This window comes from Vulpes vulpes, chromosome 4 (genome assembly GCF_048418805.1).
Source record: "Vulpes vulpes isolate BD-2025 chromosome 4, VulVul3, whole genome shotgun sequence".
Taxonomy (NCBI): Eukaryota; Metazoa; Chordata; class Mammalia; order Carnivora; family Canidae; genus Vulpes; species Vulpes vulpes.
In genome coordinates this window covers 101,740,331-101,760,443 of record NC_132783.1, presented here as the reverse complement: position 1 = coordinate 101,760,443, position 20,113 = coordinate 101,740,331, and the positions used below count along the sequence as shown (strand labels likewise).

Here is a 20,113-nt window from a genome sequence, read left to right as displayed (position 1 = left end):
GTATCTGCCTCTCTGCCAAGGCTGCTCAACGGCAGTAGCATCACTGGACCCTCCTCTTGTCCACTGAACACAGAGCTCAGTATAGAGACAGAGAGCAGTGGAAAAGGCTACACAGGAGAGAGGGCAATTGGTTCTTAGAGCCTTCTGAGGTCAAGGTTTGGCTAACAAGTCTAAGCGTTGCCAGAAGCCGCCCTTACTGTTGGATGGGTTGGTTGGAATTTTTAAGCATACCCCGCACCACCAAGAGCACAGATCTGCTTCTTAAGCAGAGCTCATGTTTGGGTTGTTTGGGGCAGGTGGTGAGTATCTGAGGGCAGATGGGGTAGGAGGGGTAGGAGGGATGGGAGGGATGAGAGGATGGAGGGAGAGAGGGGAAAGGATGGTGGGAAGCCGCCTCTCTCACGTTACCTGCTCTCCAGGACTATCCTGGGTGCCGCCTATTACTGACTTCCTTGATCTCCCTGAGGACCGTTTAAATTAAAGCTCATAACCATTGTGTGGGCATATAATGAAACCAACTGATGCCGCACTGATTAGTCCATTACTCTCAACTGTTAGAAAACATAATGATCTCACAAGGGGCCTTATTCACTGACGTATAGCAGGCGAGCTCTCATTTGACACCTCAAATTAGCAGCCAAAGCAATAACAGCTGGGGTTTTTGTCTCAATATTTGTACCCGACTCTAAAGTGATTTGGCAACTGGGTGAGCGTTATTTTTAAACACAGAGCTCTCACCGCCAAGTAACATTTTAAATGGTCTCCAGGTGTCATGTTAAACCTACAGAAATAAATAAAAACAATCAGCTGCCAATTTGAGTCTTTGATGATACGGATTCCTTAACAAAAGGGCTTGTCTTTGGTTCTCCCCTCATTAGATATTCATATTGTGACAGGCAGAAACTCATCTCCTTCTACCGGGCAGAGCCTCGGTGTTAAAAGGGGGAAAAATGCCTCCAAAATAAATGTAAAAAGTGGAAGATCAAAAGAGAAAGGTGAATCCTCAAATCCTGCCATTGCTCGTCAGATGCCCAGTAGTGTAGGTATTCCCGATGCTCCAGTGTTTTAGGTCCCTCGATTCTGAAGAACTCCATACTCATTTTTTGATATCATCTCACAGACACTGCCTGGTGGTGATTCAGAATGATTCAACCGCCTCCCAATGAACAATTTAATTGTAAAAATGTACCTTAAACGACAACATGAATGAGTGGCCTCTCCCGATTCTGTTTCGTCACCCATAGGCTGGGAACCTGGACGATCCATCTTGTCTACTACATTATTTAGAAATCAGGAAGCTGCCAGCATGCCAAGATGTCTGCAGTAGGCTGAGCATGGAAGAATGACCTCCAACTTACATAACTGAGCAGGTGAAAGTGTAGTTAAGGTGGGGGGCGATGGATGATTTTCCCCTCAGCTGCATTTCAGCCCATGAGTGAGGGAGAAGGGGGAAGTTTTTAAATGCCCACTAATGTGTACACTATGAGAGAACAGAGAACAAGCCAGTTTTGCACCCTGTTGTATAGTCAGGGCCTTGCCCAGTATTTGGCACATAGAATAACTCAATAAATATTTACTGCATGGATGGATGAGTTTCAAAATGTGAAGGGTCATGCTTTTGGCATCTTTTCATAAAAATAAATTTCCACTCTGAACAGCCGCCTGGGCTGATCTAGGAGTACAAACTCAATTGCCTACAGGAGCCAGGTTTTACATCTGAGTAAGTGGGTTGCGTGGGGTCTGCAGTAAACCCCGCTCTGCCACCCGAGATCATCACTTCTCGTTTCAAATGTTTGTTGCTATGCTGGAATGTAGGTGCAGTGCTGCCAGTGGTTCTTTTTTTTTTTTTTTTTTTTTTTTTTAAGAGAAAGCCCAGACATCTAGAATTTTTATGTGAAGTCTCCTGGTTTTTTAATACTGGTGATTGAATCATCTTAAGGAACAAAAGTCACAAATGAAAAATAACTTGGATTTGGCTTGCAGATGCCAGTTTTTAGTCTCTGAACGAAAAAGATCAGTTTAACAATCTGAATCAAATATATGTATATCAATCACATATATATCACATGTCTCACATACACACCAAACATGTATATTTAACATACCACATATATAACATACTTTGAGATATGGATATGTATAAAAATTGAGATATATATATTATATATATATAAAATCAAATGGTTTGTTATGGTATGTTAATGGTAAAATGTGGTCAATGCCTTCCTTCTATACTGCATCTCCTCAAGGGCAGCCACCTACTATTCAAATGAATTATCTTAAGTCATAGTAAATTATTCAAATCCCCTCCCCCTCCAACTATCATTACCTGGAGACAAAGAGTCTTGAGAAAGTTTCTGTTTATAAGGGGAAGACTGGATCCCACCAGGCAGGCTTGTTCTTGCCCGCTTTCCACACAGGGCGGCTAAACCTGTTAGTTATTTCTTACATACAGTTCAGAATGAAGCCCCAGAGTGCATGAAGCTCTCTGTTCCTGGGCTGAGATGCTGGTAAGATCCAGGTCTACCCTCTGATATTTGCAAGGAAGGGGCTCTCTTAGGGAGCCAGGCTCAGTTTACTTGGGTGACTTGGGCTCTAAGGGGAGCAGGATGCTTCCTTTATGGGGCCTTTGGTCACCACTGGTAGCCAGGATCAATGGTGTAGAATTTAATCTCTTCCCGGATTGCCTTGCTAGCCTACTGAACATTGGGGTGGTCGTCTCCCAAGCAGTGGCTGTAGGACTAGAAGGCCCTAGAAAGGGAGGGTGTTGGTTCCCATACAGAACATGCACTGTTCTCTCTGGAAAAATGCTAACGATTAAGAGATGATGGGATGGACAGGGCACAGAGGCTGGCTTCACTATTCTTTGTTTCCCTTCTGCCAATACAGGAGAAAGGTAGACAGAGCACTGGATAAAGAGCCAATGGGCTGTTTTCTGGCTTGGTTCTTCTGTGAAATATTTCTATGGCTATATATAAGTCATTCAGCCTTCTGGGGGGAATTCCTTTCTTTTCAAACGAAATGGTGGGGCTGGTTGACCTCCAGGGTCTTTCCAGGTGACAATTCCACTCTCTGATTCCCACTGGGCTGGTGCTCGTTCTAAAATGGCTATTCTGGAATGGGGGTAGCAGTGGAAAGGGGTTGTGGAGTCTAGATGTGTATAAATATGGGACATTTGGCCAAAATCTGAAAATCACAACTAATCCCCACTGCATTTGAAAAGTTTTGCAGGGTTGGCTCTTTTTTCTTTTCCTCGTTGTGAAAATAAAGCTTCAGCTTCTGTGGGGTTAATGGGTTTGCTTCCCTAACTAGCTTATGTCTGGAGAAGGGACGGGTCCAGACACGGGAGTGATTTTCCTACCCAGTTGATTTTGTGGAAGTGATTTGCAGGGCTGAAAGAAGTGAATAATTGGGATCAGGAAACTAATTCTCGCAGAGAGAGGGTTTCACTTGGAGGGGAAATGGTTTTAATAATCATACTTCTGGGTTTTAATGAAAATGGGTCTTTTGCAGGTAAAAGATCCAAATGGCTAAATTCAGAAAGAGAAAGGGCAGGGTGGAGAGTGAGGAGAGTGGCAGATATCTCAAAGTATTTAGCTTCAGAAAACACACTGTTTAAATGTGCCTCTTAACGTGAAATGGCCCCAGTGGTTTGGAACAAAGCAAGCAGGAAAGCAAGCCTGGTCGGAGGTGTGGAAATTTGCAGAGGGCAACTCCTGTTCAAATGGAGTAGTCACCACTCAGCTCTAAACTTGCAATGTCCAATAAGGTAGCCATGAGCTAAAGGCGGTGATTTCAATTTAAATCAATTAGAATTAAATAAAAGTTCAGTTCCTCGGTTGTACGAGCCACACTTGAAGTGCTCAAGAGTCACGCTGTGGTTAGTGGCTATCATATTGGGTAGCACAGATAAGAAGCATTTCCTGCATCACAGAAAGTCCTATTAGACAATGCTGCTCTAGACCATCAGAGCCACATGGGTGCCCAGGGTTGCCACAACTTCCAGATATTCCAGGGAAGTTGAAATTATATACTTTTAAATAAAATTACCTGGGTTTTAAACATTGGCAACTAATTTTAATTTTTTAAAACACCATAAACACTAAAACAGTTTAAAAAATCAAACTCCATATCTGAAGTTTTCAATTAACTATGGGACAAGAGTCAGGGTCCTCTGATTTAGTTATAAGTGGGAATGGGCACTGTAGGGCTTCTGGGAGTCCAAAGAGTCCAAATATGATATCGGAGAAAAAGAATCTATCTCCCTCCCGCCTTCCTCTTCACCATCCCTTGTTTCTAAGCACTTTCGCAGATAGAAAATGGAAGCTCAGAGAAAAGGAGAGATGATGCTCTGATTCTTCCCAGCACTGCACCTCCATGTCTTCCCCATGCCATCTTCACCTACATAGAGCCAGCTAGTAGGAAGGGGTCAATTTCCTCCTTGAGCTCCTAGGACCTTGGCTTTCAGGACACAGGTCTGCAGAATAATGGACTCTCAGCCACAGGTGAGCTGAGCCAGCCAATATTCTGCATCCTGAATGAAAGTGGCAGCCGAGCAAGGGGCAGATTGGGCACTTCAAGGAATCATGGCTCTCTGGCCTGGAGATCCTTGAAAGCCATGAGATAAGAGTTGAACAAGGGAAGGACACTCACTAAACATGCACACGTATTGGTCACCAAAGCCATTGTTGGCTGCCGGGGGATAGAGAAAGGACAGAGGCTGACCACTGGCTCAGGAGTGCGTTTGCAAATTGGTGCAGAAGCTCCATTTGGGGAGTTCCCTGACTCCTGTGCATTTGGTAGCTCTGTGGTATTTCCCCACCAGTCACATTTTGCCCCCAAGAGGAAACTCTCTGGAATCTTTTTTCAAAGATGCAGTTATTTTTCTAGTTTGTCTTAGGTGGGACAAAGCAAACCAAAAGGCCACTCCCAAACCTAGTTTGTCATGTCAGGATTTCAGCCCAGGGACCTAGTGCCTGGAGTCTGTGGCCCCTGTGAACAGTAAGACTTCCACTACCTAATTCCACCTAAGTGGTGCTCAAAGAAGATGTTGCTAATGGGAGTCCTATGGATTCACAGACCCTCTGCTCAAGAACAGCTCAATGACTTTCACCATATCCTCTTAACCCAGGAATGTACAACAATGAATTTTCAATTCAGGGACTAAGCAGGCCTGTGGTTAACAGGAAAGTACAATCAAATGGATACCACTGGAATACTTTCCCCCACCTCAATTCTAGCTACTTAAACTGTTTTTGTTTTTGTTTTTAAGATTTTATTTATTAATGGGAGATACAGAGAGAGAGGCAGAGACACAAGCAGAGGGAGGAGAAGCAGGCTCCATGCAAGAACCTGATGTGGGACTCGATCTAGGGAATTCAGTATCATGCCCTGAGCCAAAGGCAAATGCTCAACCACTGAGCCACCCCGGGGTCCCTACTTGAACTGTTAAAGTGCTGTTTATTTAAATGGAAAAAAAATTATTCCATATCTCAAAGGAAATGTCACTTTTTCCTTAAGCTGATGTTCTCAAAACCAGGCTAGTCATTTTAAAGACATGGCTATGATCGAGCCTTGAGCCTGGGAGACAATGAAGGAAGGGGGTATGTTGTGTGGCCCACGTGAGCATTTACAGAAAACCCAGTTCTTTTCCTAGTATCCTGGGGGCTGAATGGAAGTTACTGGTGCCTTCCACAAAGTGTAATTTTAATTCTGATTGCCTGAACAAATCATAATTTGTAGAACAGTACCAAAAAAAATCATATTCTGGAGGTATTTTAAGACTTTCATTAGGCAGTGACACTTCTATATTCAAAGCTATGTCGTGACTAAATACCTTGATTCCAAATTCTCTTGAAACAAATGTTTCCAGCATCCAGAGAAACCCAGGTGAAACACCTGGTAAATAAATGAAAACGAGTCTTGTCTGGTAGAAAACACCACTTTTCACCATGGCTCTAATTTTGTTCATTGGTAATAAAAAAAAAATATCGCCATTTAACTGGAGGAATAAAAAAAAAAAAACAAAGATAGTGTAAGAAATGTGCTGCTTCAGTAAAATACTACATCATTCAGCATTTAAAATATTTCTGGGGCAATCACAACCTTAGTTCTGTTCAGGACTGAAAGAGAATCTGGAGACTGGTGTGGAGTAGACATCCATTCCGTTAGTTAATTTCAACTGAATCTGGTTCCATGTACTTTATTTATTTATTTATTTATTTATTTATTTATTTATTTATTTATTTATTCATTCATTCATTCATTCATTCATTCATTCATTCATTCTATTCATTTGAGAGAGGGAGAGAGCGAGCATGAGCAGGGGCAGGGACAGAGGGAGAGGTAGAAGCCGGCTCCCCATGGAGCAGGGTCCTGGGATCATGACCTGAGCAGAAGGTAGCCACCCAGGTGCCCCATTTCCATGTACTTTGAATGACTATCTACATTCCATGTTTGTGTAAGGTTCTGGAGATAAGGCAGTGAAGCAGTATTAGACATGTCCTTCACCTTGGTGGTGGCGAGTGTCCTGGTTGGGTGTCTGCTATTTGCTAGACACACACCTATGGTACCTCCTTTAATCCACATACTAGCCTAAGGGGTTGGTATTACTGCCTCTATTTTTCAATGAGGAAATGAACCCCAAACCACCTGGTTTGGTGAAGCTGGACTGGCAGCCAGTCCTATGGGAGGACTCCAACATTCCCAAGGTCTGTGGGCTTATACTTCCAGGTTCTTTGGAATTGGATCTACTGCTGATTAAGGTGAGGTCATAGGTTTAGATCTGAGGACCCTGCAGGTCAACTTTTCAAAAAGAAAAACTATCATTCCTGAATCACTGTGGCATTTACCACAGCCCATGATCTTACTAATGTACATAATTGTTTCTTTGCTATGTGTGCTTCCAGAATGCTTGCTTGCTTGCTTGCTTTTTCTTTCTTTCTTATTTATCTATTTCTTTCTTTCTTTCTTTCTTTCTTTCTTTCTTTCTTTCTTTCTTTCATTCATTCATTCATTCATTCATTCATTCATTCATTCATTTTTGTAGCAGAGCAGTGAAGCCCTGGGGCTCAAATATCAGACAGAGCTGGATTTGCTACTTGAAGAGTAGGCCTGAGTACTTGCCAGTGGCACTTTGAGCAAGTCATTCCGCGTCTCTGAGCCTCGGTTTCCTCTTTAGAAAAATGAGATTAAGAGGTTCTACTTTGTAAGGTTGTGGTGAGGATTTACATGAAACGCTACATTCTAGTATCTTGTCATAGTCCCTGGAAGATAGCAGACACTAAGAAATGGAGGCTGTAACAGTAATGGTGACTATACTAATAATTGTTATAATATCATCGTATTACATGTTGTTAATTATTATTTGTTAATCAGGGCATCTAGTTCCACATTTGGAAGAAGCTCAGTTGAAGCGAACGACAGACCTTCTGGGTTTTCTGTACTGGGCTAACAAGGTCTATGAATGTCCTTACACCCAATGCCCAGCACCCTTCAGCCAAGTCAACAACCCCGTGCTAGAGGAGTGGGCACACCCTGATCTAGGTATCAGGGCTATTGTCAATTTCCTGTCATTGCCTTCTTCTTACACTAGCAAAGGGCTTTCTTCTCCATTCTTCTGTGTCTATAAGTGGGGCTTGGGGTCAGGCCTTTTGTACCTGCCCAGACATTGTTGAATATCTATCCTAAAAGTCTGGTCAGTTCCCACCCACCACTGTTTTAACTCTTGAATCTCTCTTCTCTAAATGTGGGCTAAGAAGGACCTCAGTACATGAGATGATAAAGGGGGTCCAGGGTACATGAAACTGGGTTGGGGGTGTTTTATCTCATTTCTCATCAGTTGCATAGACCCATAAACTGCTTTAAAATCAAAGGGAATTTGGAGGCTAGTTCAACTCTTGAGAAGAACTTTCCAGAAGATGGGGCACAAGAGATTCTTGCTTGCTTCTGTGGCATTCTGGCTTAGTTTGAGAATCCTGACCTCTTTATCACTTGGCCCTGCTTATATATTTCCATTCAACAATTCTGGTAAGCTCTGGCCTCTAGAGTTTGATCGGCCAGAGAACATGCTCTTCTAAAGCTTTACTGTCTCTGACACCCGACACCATGGTGGCACACAATGTGTCCCTGCTTCCTGGATGGATTAATAGTGGGGGGCCACCTGGGCTGGCAGGTAGTGGAAATGAATGGAGGTGGGTGGGACATTGAAGTCTACGCAGCCCATTGAAGGAGGAAATATGCTCTTCAGCCATAACCGACTGTCACAATGCAGAAATGCAGCCCAGGGTTGCCAAAGCTTTTGGTTTGCCAGAAATCCAAAGCTGGGCATCTGTACCTTTATGAAAATTTTTATGATTGTAAAATATGAATGCTAACCTTAAAAAATACTCCACAGGCTTGAAAAAAAAAACTCAACTGTGGGTGCAATGTGGTCTGTGGTCTATCTAGTTTGTAACGTCTAGTTTCAGGAGAGCAGAAAGCAGGATGGTTCCTTGATTCTGTCAAGTTTGCCCTCCTCCCCAGCTCTCCTAAATAATATAAAACACTTAATAATGGCTTTGAAAGGACAGCTGTGCTTGGGATCCCCAATCTAACAATCTAACTGAGAGCTTTTTTTTTTTTTTTCAGACAGCCTAGTTGCATGATGGTGTCCGATGTGAGCAACAAACATGGGATCAGGGGTCCATGGGGTCAGGTTTGAGTCCCCTTGCTGACACCAACTTGCTGTTTTTCCCTTCTCTTAACCAGAGCCCAGACAAGGGTAGGGAAGAGAGGTACCTGGGTGCCAAATGGTACATGGCCTGGGCCTCACTCTTGCCTGCTTCTCAGTCTCTCTGTGCCTTATCTCAAAATAAGAGGTCATCCTGGAAACAACTAAAGGTCCTTACAGGCCCAGCCTATACTAATGTCACTGAAATTCTAAAACTGGCAAGCGACATAAATGGAGAGAGACTTTCAAAACAATACACACAGTGGTTTTCTGCAGATGTACTGGACCTGCGTGTAATTTAGCTGGTACCAGTGATTTATCAAGGGCAGGCGGCTCACTGGGATATGTGAGCATTTTTAGGCTGTGCTCCTGACATTGTTGGTCTGGCATTTTTGGCAGCATATCTACTGAACTTCTGATTTGTTATATGTTGTCAGGAGACAGTGTCTGAAAATCTTTTTTCCTCTCCTGCAATACTATTGAAAAAAATTATTTTATTAATTAGATTTTCTCATTTTTGTTTTATTTGCCCATGCTCCTAATTTTTTTTTTTCATTAAACATTTTCTGACCTAGGACAGCATGTCGAGCAGGGAGGTGCCTGGTATAACTGGCAAAATGCCTGGCTGTCATCAACCTAACTGGCCAGGAAACCCATAGCTCAGAGCAGCGCGACGAATGATTCCTGACCACATGGGGTCAGAAACGCAGTCTTGGCATATTTGACTGCAGTATAAGCAGAACTTGGAGAAGACTGAGTATGTGAATCACCAAATGTACAGAACAGGTGGGAATGAAAGGCCAAGGATGTGGGCGACAGAAGGCTGTCTGAGTCATAGAAACTCCCAGTTAAGAACCTTAAGGCCATACAGAAAGCTGGGGTTGTATTGTGGGAAGGTATCCAGAACGGAGCCCCCAAACACTGAGTGACAAAGGCCACTGGTGGAGGTCTAGAAGTGAGAATCAATCGTCTCTGGGACTAGAATGTAAGTCAGTCAAAAAGCAGGACTATTTTCTTCCCTCAACAAGTTTGATTGACCTTCAGCTTTGTGGGGACCCAATAGCTGGGGAGAGGAAATGATGATTTCACAAGCACGTGGGAGGCTCCAGCATTCTCCTGGGCAGGACTGTGAATCACCCACAGCTCGCCTAGCCCAGCTCTCAGGGGCCGGTTCATGGTCCTCTGTGGCACACGCTGGCCATGCTTCAGGGGAGCCAATACCACAAGAGCCTTGGCAACACACATCGGGAAAGCAGCTTGGTAGAATGGTTAATCACACAGGCTCTGCTGCTTACTAGTTAAGCAGCCACTTGGCTTCTTTCAGATGGGTCTTCTGCAGAAGGAGGGATGTGAGGATGCAGAGGGAGAAGGTGTGTACAAGCGCCATATCCACTGTCAGGCACAGGTAACCGCACAACAGATGCTACAAAGACAGTATCATCTGTGTCATGCATCTTCCCCTGTGGTAGCAGTGGGCTCTTGAGAAGTGTGACCCACGCTGTTTTTTTTCTTAGTCCCTTTTCTGGAGACCTGTGAAGGGGAGGAGGGTGGTGGCTCTCTTCCTTTGTTCACCATATTCTCTGCTAGACAATCCCCACTGGGCATGAGCCAAAAATGAGGATGAAGTGAGCAGATGTCATAGCCTTTTCCGGCCCGGTACCCATTCCTCTGGCTTTACCACCAGGAGTTCTCACCAGGAGCTCCCCTCCTCAGTCTCTATTCAGTGTATCCTGGGGGACAAACCTCAGCCTGGACGGGAAGAAGTTTTACAGCAGTTCCTTCCACAGAAAGGATGGAATAACAGGGGGATCCCGTGTGAAATATTTCCACTAGTAGTTGACATCCACAAACTTTCCTTAAGTTAATTTTGAGAGAGCTTTCCATGGAGGTGATCATGAGTCTTTCCTCGTTTTTTATTTCATCTGCCTAATATCAGAGAGAAAACGCACCTGCAATACTATACTTTGTCTTCTTAATTTGCAGACTTTTAAGGCTTTAGATACTTAAAGGTGACCTTTCTGGGGACGGCGTGTTTTGAACACCTCTCTCTCAGGAACTTATTAATATAGGATGCCTTCACTCAGTTCCTATTTATTATTTCATTGTCAAGATTCTTTATGGTGCCTAAGTTGTGATTACAGAGAATTGTTATAAAATGTCAATGTGCAGATGAGATTTGGAAGGTCTGGGGATGGGGAGGGGAGATTCTTTAAATGGAGATGTCAGCTCCAGCCAATTTCAGAACGGCTCACCATTAAGATAGATGGTTCCAAAGCCGTGTGCCTCTGCTGGAAATTAAAAACCCATGGAATAAATGATGATGATTAATTTTAAGTACTTAGCCATGTGAAGCCAAATGAGAGCGTCTTTAAAACAAAGCTATTGATCTGGCTTTGTTTGGAATTGAGAAGGTAAACTAATCAGATCCTGTGGTCTCTTTGTAATAATAGGGAACGAGAACTACTTTTCTCCCCGCCCCCCATAGGTTTTTAAGCTTCAAGTGTGAGAAACCTGGTGTACCAACATGCTATAATATGCCAACGTTTTTAAAACAGCACACAATGGAGCAGAGAAGAATAGTCCAGTTCTGTCCCAGACAGGGGTTTGATGGGGATGAGGGCATGATGGGGAGAAAGTAAGGGGAGTGGAAAGGACAGCATTTAGAAAGCCCCTCCTTTGTGGTACAGAGGCCATCTCCTCTTAAAGTTGAGGAAACAGACTCAGAGAGGTTTGGCAGCTTGGCCAAAGTCACACTGTGCCCAGGCCCCCACGCCCAGGTGTGTCTGACTGCACAGCCCTCTCTTTTCCCCCAGACAGCCTTCCTGGTGAGACGAGGCACCACCACTCCTACTACAGATCGCTAGCATGCTGGCTGTCAGGTCGTCACAGCTGTTTCGTGGCAGCTGGTGATTTCCATTTCCTGGTCTCTTCCCAGAGAATTTTCTCATCCTCCTCAAGAAAAGGGTGACATGCTCCTAGCAGCCCTCTCCAGAAATGCTTTTTTTGCAGGCTGGGAAAATTGTGCCTACCCTTCTCAGCCCTGGTCTCCTGATAAGAGAAGTCCAAGATCACTAAATTGGGCTGGCATCCTCTCCCTAGCAGACGTTCATTTGTTGCCGGTTCTGGGGTCAGAGTTTGGGTGAGGAGCCGCCATCCATCTTAGGACTGACAACCTGACCTCCCTGGCCGTGGGTCCTGCTGTTTCTGTCCCAGGAATTCGCGGCTTTCATCAGATTTCCGGCACCTTGCAGCATCAGCAGCCCCTTTTATTTCCCGTGATTCCTCTTGGAATCACCTTCCTCTCGCACAACGTGGAAAGGCTTTCTCCAACCCGTGCCCACTGTCTGCGGGGCCAGGTGAATAGGAAGGTGGGAGGAGGACCTTCATGTAGAAAGGGATATTTTTCCACATCCATTCATTCATTCATTTGTTCGACATTTATTCATTCCTTTGGAAGTCAGAGATAGGTAATCTGGTGACTAGATAGTTTTTTTATTTTCAGGGGTATGCTCAACCAATCCTAGCCTATCATTCCCTGGATAGAACTGTACCATCAGAACTATTTTTAGATCCAAGCCATTACAGAATTTGGAAAGGGGAAGTCATCCCCAAGGTACAGCAACAAACCCTTCCTTTTCCAAATGGAAAAGCTGAGACTCTGAGTGGCGAAGGGACTTGCCCAAGGTCACACAGCCAATTAGGGGCTGAGTCGGGACTGAACCACACATCTCCTGACACAAGTTCTACTAGTCTTTATAGCCCCCCCTTTCTAGGTTTCTCCAAATCAGGGATAGCTGGACGTGTCGCTTTGGAGGACAGCAATCAAAATGTTTCCTTACACAATTCAACTTTAGTTTGAATGACCCCAAGATGATTCCCTAGCTGAATTCGACCCCCCAACCCACCCTTGGAAACCAGGTTAGACCCACTGGTAAATCCAGAACACAGAGCGGCAGCTACATTTTTTTTTTCCCCTAAATAAGGTATAGAGCATGGGACTCCACCTCCTCTCATCTCTTCCCCACCTGCCACTTTAAGGGTTACTGCTTAAAGTTTGGATTTAAACCCGACGCGAGATCCTCGGAGCAATGGCAATGACTAGACTTTACCAGGCTGTTTGGCATCCCCCCCCAGCCCTGTGCCAAGGTCCTTTTGTGATACTGGGTGATTCCAACTGACCCCTTGGTGCTATCCCCTCTCACATCTCCCAGACCTGTAACCTGTCTCTTCCCATGCCCACACTCAAACAGACTCTCCCTGAATGCTCTGGCAGGCGCTGGGGGGCTATTCCGCCCATCTGTTCCACCCAGCAACAAATACTGCGGGAGCACGGGGGAGAAAGGACTCGATTGAGACTCAATTAGCAGGAACCCCAGTTTGTGGGAGGTAGGAAATCACACTTTGCTGCCTGCAAACACTTTGGCCAAGGTGAGCCGGAGGGATCTCCCGGTTCCCAGTTTAATAGCACTGCAGCAGAAGACACAGAAATGCATCCACACGGACCCCCCCTGCACACACACTCCCCCTCTCTCCTCGCACAGACACACACACGCACACGCACACAAGGCAGCGGTCGCAAAATCAACTCACAGGATCTCCAAGTCGCGCAGCGCTCGGAAGGCTCCATCTTCAATGCAGTTGATGTGGTTGTTGTCCAGCTGCCTGTGGAAAAGCAAGGGGAGGGCATGAAGGCTGAGTGGGGGCAGCGCCGAGGAGCCGGGCGGCCCGGGCCGGGCGTCCCCGGCCACCCGAGCGCCTGTCCCTCCACCCCTGGCAGGCTCTGCTCGTCCCCGCCAGGAGCTCGCGCAGAGCCAGCCTGTCTGCCACGCTGCTCCGTCTCTGCTCTCTGACTGTCTGAGAGAACTACACAGACGAGCGCACCAAAGGCTGTCAGGTCTCAGTAAATATTAATTGCGCATTTTTTTTTTTTTTTTTTTTTTTAGGCAGAAGGGAGTAATTTCATTACATTAGGGCATCCAATCCATTACGAGCTCTTACCGTCATGTCACTGAAACAATTTCATTAAGCTAAAGGCCTGTAAATCATTGGAGGTCACTGCTCTGCCCTCCACGACCTCCCAGAATGCTTTTTTCCCCTCTCTCCCTCTCCCTCGTCTCCCTTTACTGGAAGTTGCAGTCTTCTGCTCTGACACAGTGCTAAATCTCAAGGCTTTATCTGCCCAAGAGCAGCGAGGGTGCATGGGGAATATACCAATTCCAAATTAGACTCAACTAATCTAATTTTATAGTCTTTTTATTATTCTAAGCACCAAATGTCTGTGGTGGTTTGATGCCTCCGTGCTTTGTTATGGGGCCCATCTGGTAGGTCATTCTATTGAAGCATTTTCTGACTAACTACAGAGCCCCTCAAACTGCACCAACCACCATCAACATTAAAGAAATCCATTGATGGAAGCGTTCCTGATGGGGGAAGAAAAAGAATATTGTTATTGCCTTAAAGATGTACCACTTAAATTTAAATTGGGGAGAATTAAATGCACCTATTTCAGGACTCCTTTTTTTAATTTCCCTTTCCATCTTATGAGCACGAAAATAATGTCTTTTAAAAGGATGCCTTGACTAATATGCATTCTAGTTGGGGACTGAGGTATTTTAGTAGAAGGATAACAAATATATATCATTATCATCATTATCTCTAAATCAAAATAGGTCTGATGTATAAGTCAATAACCACACTCCAACTCAAATCTCACATTATATATCAGCCATTTGATTTCTAAAATACAGAAAATTTTACTAGCACCAGATTGTCTATTATATTTTGTGTGTGGAACACACCATGGTATTTGGGGGGAAACAGCCGAAAGAAGTATGGCTGTACTGAGAAACTCTTACCGACTTTTTTTTTTCCTCTTTTGTCTCAGAGAAAATCAGCCCCTCTCAGATGAAGGGATTTCCTGATGCTGGAATTTTCATTTGGGACTTGTACTAATCTATCCCAACAACTCTGTGCAAAAGATGTGTCAATGATTCGTTCGGTAACCCTCACGGAGGATTTTACATTCTGCTGCAGGAAGGCGGAATTAAAATTAAAATACTGTTATCATCGAGAAACTAGATAGATCTAGGATTCCTTAAACACCCATGAATGAAACACATACAATTAGACTGATGCCGAGTGTCATTAACAGAGGGGCTTTGCCACGATATCGGGTAACTGAGTCATCTCAATAAATGCTCCCGATACAAAATTTAGACATTCAGGATTTAAAAATAAATGATAAATGGGTATATCAAGAAGAAGAAGCACTCTTTAGGTCGACAACTTCTATAGCTAGTTTTCAAAGTTCTTGCTCACGCCCGCTCAGGTGAAATCGCAGCACTATTGCTACCCGGAATTCTTCCGGAGTCTTTCTTAACATGAGTTTGCTGAATGTCTTTTCCCAAGATTTCCTGTAAGTACTGGGGCCGCTGACTCCCCACAAAGGTTCTATTATGGCAGCCTAGTACTGCTGCCCAGTTTCTAGATTTATCATCAGTTTAAGGGCCAATGAATCAACAGCCCCTGCCCCACATCAAGGCCACCAAACCTTACCAAGCAGAAATGCAGTGGAGTTGGCTTTTGGCTCCAAGAAATTGTTCAATAAATATGCTGAATTCGGCAAAAATGGCCCCATCCACCTAAGTAGAAAAAGTAACTAAATCATCAAATTGAGAAGTCTGGGGTAGTGTGTAGAGATGGCAGTTTGTGGTGCATCTGCTTTTGGGCAGACATTTCAGAGAGGTCCTTGCTATTAGAATATTATTTATTTGCTATTTGTGAGATGCTTTCTGTTCTTTTTTCTTTTCGAGCATGAGAAAACAGGATACTTCTAAATGTACAGAATGTTATATGGAAAGAATGCAATTTGCAGGAGGAGAAGAGAAATTCATAGAAAGAAGGTAAAGAATGAAAGAAGGTAAAGAATTAAGTGATGAAAGGAGATTAAAAGGGTGGGGGGAGAAAAGATATGCAAAAGATGAATAACAAAGTCCACGGTTCACCCTTCCATCCGAGAGTCCTGCCCAGGGATACTTGAGTGGAGGGGACAGTGGAGGGGCTTGGTCACTGTAAGGCTAAAAGCAGAGGTCTCCTATGTGGTCAGTTTCGTGTTGTTTAACCAGGTTCAGTGGATGGCCCAAGTTGACACCTAGTCATTTATTAGTAATCGCAAAAACTGAGCTGTAATATAAGCAGTATCTCTGTGGGTGTATTTTCATATTTTGTTTTTTTTAAAGATTTTATTTATTTATTCATGAGAGACACCCAGAGAGAGGCAAAGAGATAGGCAGAGGGAGAAGCAGGCTCCCCGCAGGGATCCCAGGACAGTGGGATCACAACCTGAGCCAAAGGCAGACGTTCAACCACTGAGCCACCCATGCACCACTATAGACTATTTTAGAATGTATGAAATGTATCAAAATTTCAAATATTTATGCAGAAATGTGCTATACATTTATTATAACCAAGACTGTCTCCTTTTACTCTACATAGATAAACAGTATCCCAGCCTTGGTCATCAGTCATTTCCCATACATATTGTTCATTAAGGAAGTCTATGGGGGTATAAGGCCTAGGAGGATCGTGTCAGGCAAATGAAAACCTGAGAATTACTTCACTGCCCAGCTATTAATATCTTTATGGCACTGAGCATCAGAGTGTTCATAAAAGGTCATTAATTGTCTGCAATCCATCCTGATATTTCATGCAAATAAGCTAAGCCCCTAAAGCAAAGTAAATACATACTTGCTTCAGACAAGGTTTCTTTTTCTTTCAAGATTACATCTCAGACACACAAAAGTTAGTCCCCAGGCACCGGGTGGGGAATGCAAAATAAACACAAGCCCAGCATTTCTTTGCAGGTGCTAAGAGTGGAGCACTACTAAGCACATAGAGAACCTTCTGGAGCTAAGGCCAAAGCCTTTGACTTAGCAGTTTGCTTCTGCGGGTTGATGGAGGCCGCTGAACTGTGCTCTAAGCTCCTGGGTCAAAGGTCCGTTTTGCAACTTTGAAAGGACTCTTTCAAAGACCCTCTCAAAAACAAATCAAAAAGCCCATCACTTACTCCATATTCTGTTACTCAGGAAGCACATATGTGTAAAAGGATCTTTGGATATGGGGGCCCAAAGAACTTAGCAGTCTTAGGGTGCCTGATAGTGTTCTTTCTCTTTTTTTCCATGGCAGTAAGAGGTGTATTTGACACTGCTATCGAATCCATTTTTACCATACAAAGTGATCAGCCCTGGTGCCTAGCACAGTGCTGAGGACTTCCCAGCTGGCCATGCATGGTTGAGAGTGAGTCCTTCTACTGAAGGTATGGCAGGGCTGGGTTCAAACTACCTGACAGAAAGAAGGCTCTAAGCCATGAGCTACGCTGTCCTGGCTGTGACCCTACAGCTCAACTAACAAGGAATAGAGATGTAGCTACATGGGGAACTTTCTGCCACCCAGACCTCCAGTGAGGGAGTATTTGGAGAGCATGCTTGGAATAACATGAGATTTCTGTGGGCCCAGGGTGAAGATGAAGAGCGGGAAGGCAGGGGATGGAGGGAAATTTGGTTGTTTTTTGGAGACGACTTTCATTGTCGTCTATTTTATACAGAAAACTCAATTTGACTTACACTCTCCCGCCTGTGACTAAGCCTAGAAGCCCCAAAACATTCATGATATTAAATTAACTGCTCTAATTTCCCTGGGCAGTTCAGATTTCACCAAACAATGTGTGCTAAAATGATACCAGAGTCCATTTAGAAAGGACTCCTCCGACAAGAACTAAATGCGGACTCCCTGAGAGGAGCTTTCTGACTACTGTATTTTTATTCTCCGAGAATATAAACAAGTCAGAAAGGAAAGCCAGCGTGAGTGAGGACTTAAAATAATCTTCACCAACGGCAGACAGGGAGATAGTGCTTTTGTAAGAATTCCCATTTGTAAGCATAATATTATCACAATTCGTCTCTCTCAATCACAATTTCAAATTTCATAATTGAAGCAGGAAAGAAATATATTCACAGTTCAAAAACTTAAGGAAGCATATCTAAATCCTTTAAAAGGGGCTTAAAACACCTGATCACAATTTTAAGAGCCATCTACCTATCTCCTAACCACCACCACCACCACCCGCACAACAACAACATAGGAAGAAAGAAAATTTCATGATTTCCATAATGCTTTGGAGTCCCCATCAGGAAAAAAAATACCTGGAAGATAAAAATCTCCAGAAACAGGCTTCTGGAGAAAAGAATTACCAACTAGTCATTTAGATATAGGGTCTACATACCAAGGCACATCCATCCAGATGTTTACTTCTCATCCAGATGTTCTGGGGGACCCCAGCACCTCCGCCCTCAGATGGTTAAACTTAGCCTAAGGGCATTGTTCTTCCTCCGGGCCCCAAATCCAGCCACTAGCGTTTGCTCCAGGACTGCAGCTAGAGTTACTGCAGTTCTCATGCTAAATGGGAGAAGTGGCTAAGGTTCAGCGCTCTTTAGAACGAAACAGTTTGCTAATTTCCGAGCAAAACTGTCTACACACAATGCGCACAGTAAGTAGAAGGACTTCTGCATGGAATTCAAAAGGGAAGCCTTACTAGAAATTCAAAGCAAGCCTATGGTCTCGGAATCCAACAATTAATTAACCTGTAAGAGCAAATGAGTGTTAGTAGATGTTCACAGTGTATTAGGTACCTAGGATATGGAATGAAGTATAAGGCATCCTTTGAAAATTTTTGGAAGACGACGGCACCTGTGGTTTTTACATTTCAATTATTTTAGGAGATATAAGAGAATTCTAAAAACTAAGCCAATTTAAATTGTTTCTGATGAAGTATATATGTTCCTACATATACATAGTTGAAACGTGCTTGTTTTTCCATACTGAGGAGAAGCAGAATGTTGCAACTATTAAAAAAAAAAAAAAAAACCCTGGGAATCCCTTCTTTCTTAAAACAAGCCAGAAGACAAAACATGAAGTAGCCCATGAATGCTGTTTATTTTCTTCCCATTATTCAATTGTCCTTTAAGCAGAAAACAAGACACCTAGTAGTGCTTCTGGAAGGTTTTTTTTTTTTTTTTATGACAGTTTAACATTCTAAAAAATCATTATTGAAGAACAAATTATAGATAGAAGTATTTGTCTGCTGCTGGCTGGGGTCTTCAAAAGAAAAAAAAGCTCAAGGTTATTTTAACTGGCAAAGGGGAAAAATATATTCAAAAGAAACGCATACACTCCATATAATTGAGTACTGGCCACACTTTGTAGGCAAATCAAAAACTTGATCTAAGTCACAGTCTGCTAATGAATTGTCACTACTTCTCATCATTAAGGAGCTACTGTAATTCCACATTAAAACGACATCTCAAATGAACAAAAAGGTGAATCTATTATTTTGCACATTTGGTACACTTGTCCACCAGACCCAAGAATACATGCATATTGATATGTTTACCGATCCATGAATTATTTATATATCCACAAAGATTCCTGTCTATAGAACTGACAACTTTATGCCTATTTTTCCTACATAATAATTACATATAACACCTCCCTATTGTATGCATGTAACTGCAAATGCATATTATAAAATAGTTAATGTGACTGCTGACCTCTGAAATTTAATGTGCCCATATCTAGTCCTATTTACAAATATATTTAGATAATTAAATGATTGTTAGTATTCCAAAGACTTCAACCAACCGAACCTGTTTTGTAAAGGACAGAATCCTAGGTTAATTAAGCTCTCTGATCAGAACATCCTGCTTGGAACTTAGTTAAAATTTGGAGCATGAATCTATTTCCACAAGCAACCTTATGCATACTTTGCCACATGGCTAGCATAATACCTTTTATTAAGTATGTATCATATTGCTGTTCAACATATGCAACTTCTCAGCAGGAGCATAACTGCATCCACTCCAGTAGATGCTCCCGAAACCAAGCTCTGCAATAATGCAAACAAAGATGATGGATTAGCACCAAAGAGGCACGCCAGACCTTGGTGAATAAAGGGGTGTTTTACACATCACTGGGAAATATCAATAACTCCACTTCTGTGTTTACATAGTTTCCGGTTTGTTGGGGATTTGGCAAATGAATTTGTGCTGAAAAATGCAGGGGGAAAATCCCTGCAAACCAATTTAGCATGAAGGATAGTTGCTAGAAAGAAGCTGAGCTCTCATTTAATTTGGACAAGTATCAATTTGAAACCAATTTCTAGCATTTCTTGATAGATAAAACAACAACAAAACACCAACCAAATAAACAAAAAGCAAATCAAACGAGAACACATCATTATCTGTGTATTCACGATGAGAGTTTTGTTCGTTTCACAGCAACTTTTAGACCACAGGACCAAAGAAGTTTGGTTCTTGTTGCAGAATGTGCTCTCATGCTTTGAGGCTTGTC

At 43.3% G+C, this 20,113-nt stretch overlaps 1 protein-coding gene across 1 annotated transcript in view; it reads right to left on the bottom strand.

Moving 5' to 3' along the window:
* SLIT3 (slit guidance ligand 3) overlaps nucleotides 1-20,113 on the bottom strand; it is a 589,227-nt gene that overhangs the window by 146,611 nt on the left and 422,503 nt on the right. Inside the window, exon 6 of the mRNA XM_026009601.2 lies at nucleotides 13,301-13,372. Within this exon, the coding sequence (XP_025865386.2) occupies nucleotides 13,301-13,372 (72 nt within the window). The remainder of the gene's footprint in view (nucleotides 1-13,300; nucleotides 13,373-20,113) is intronic.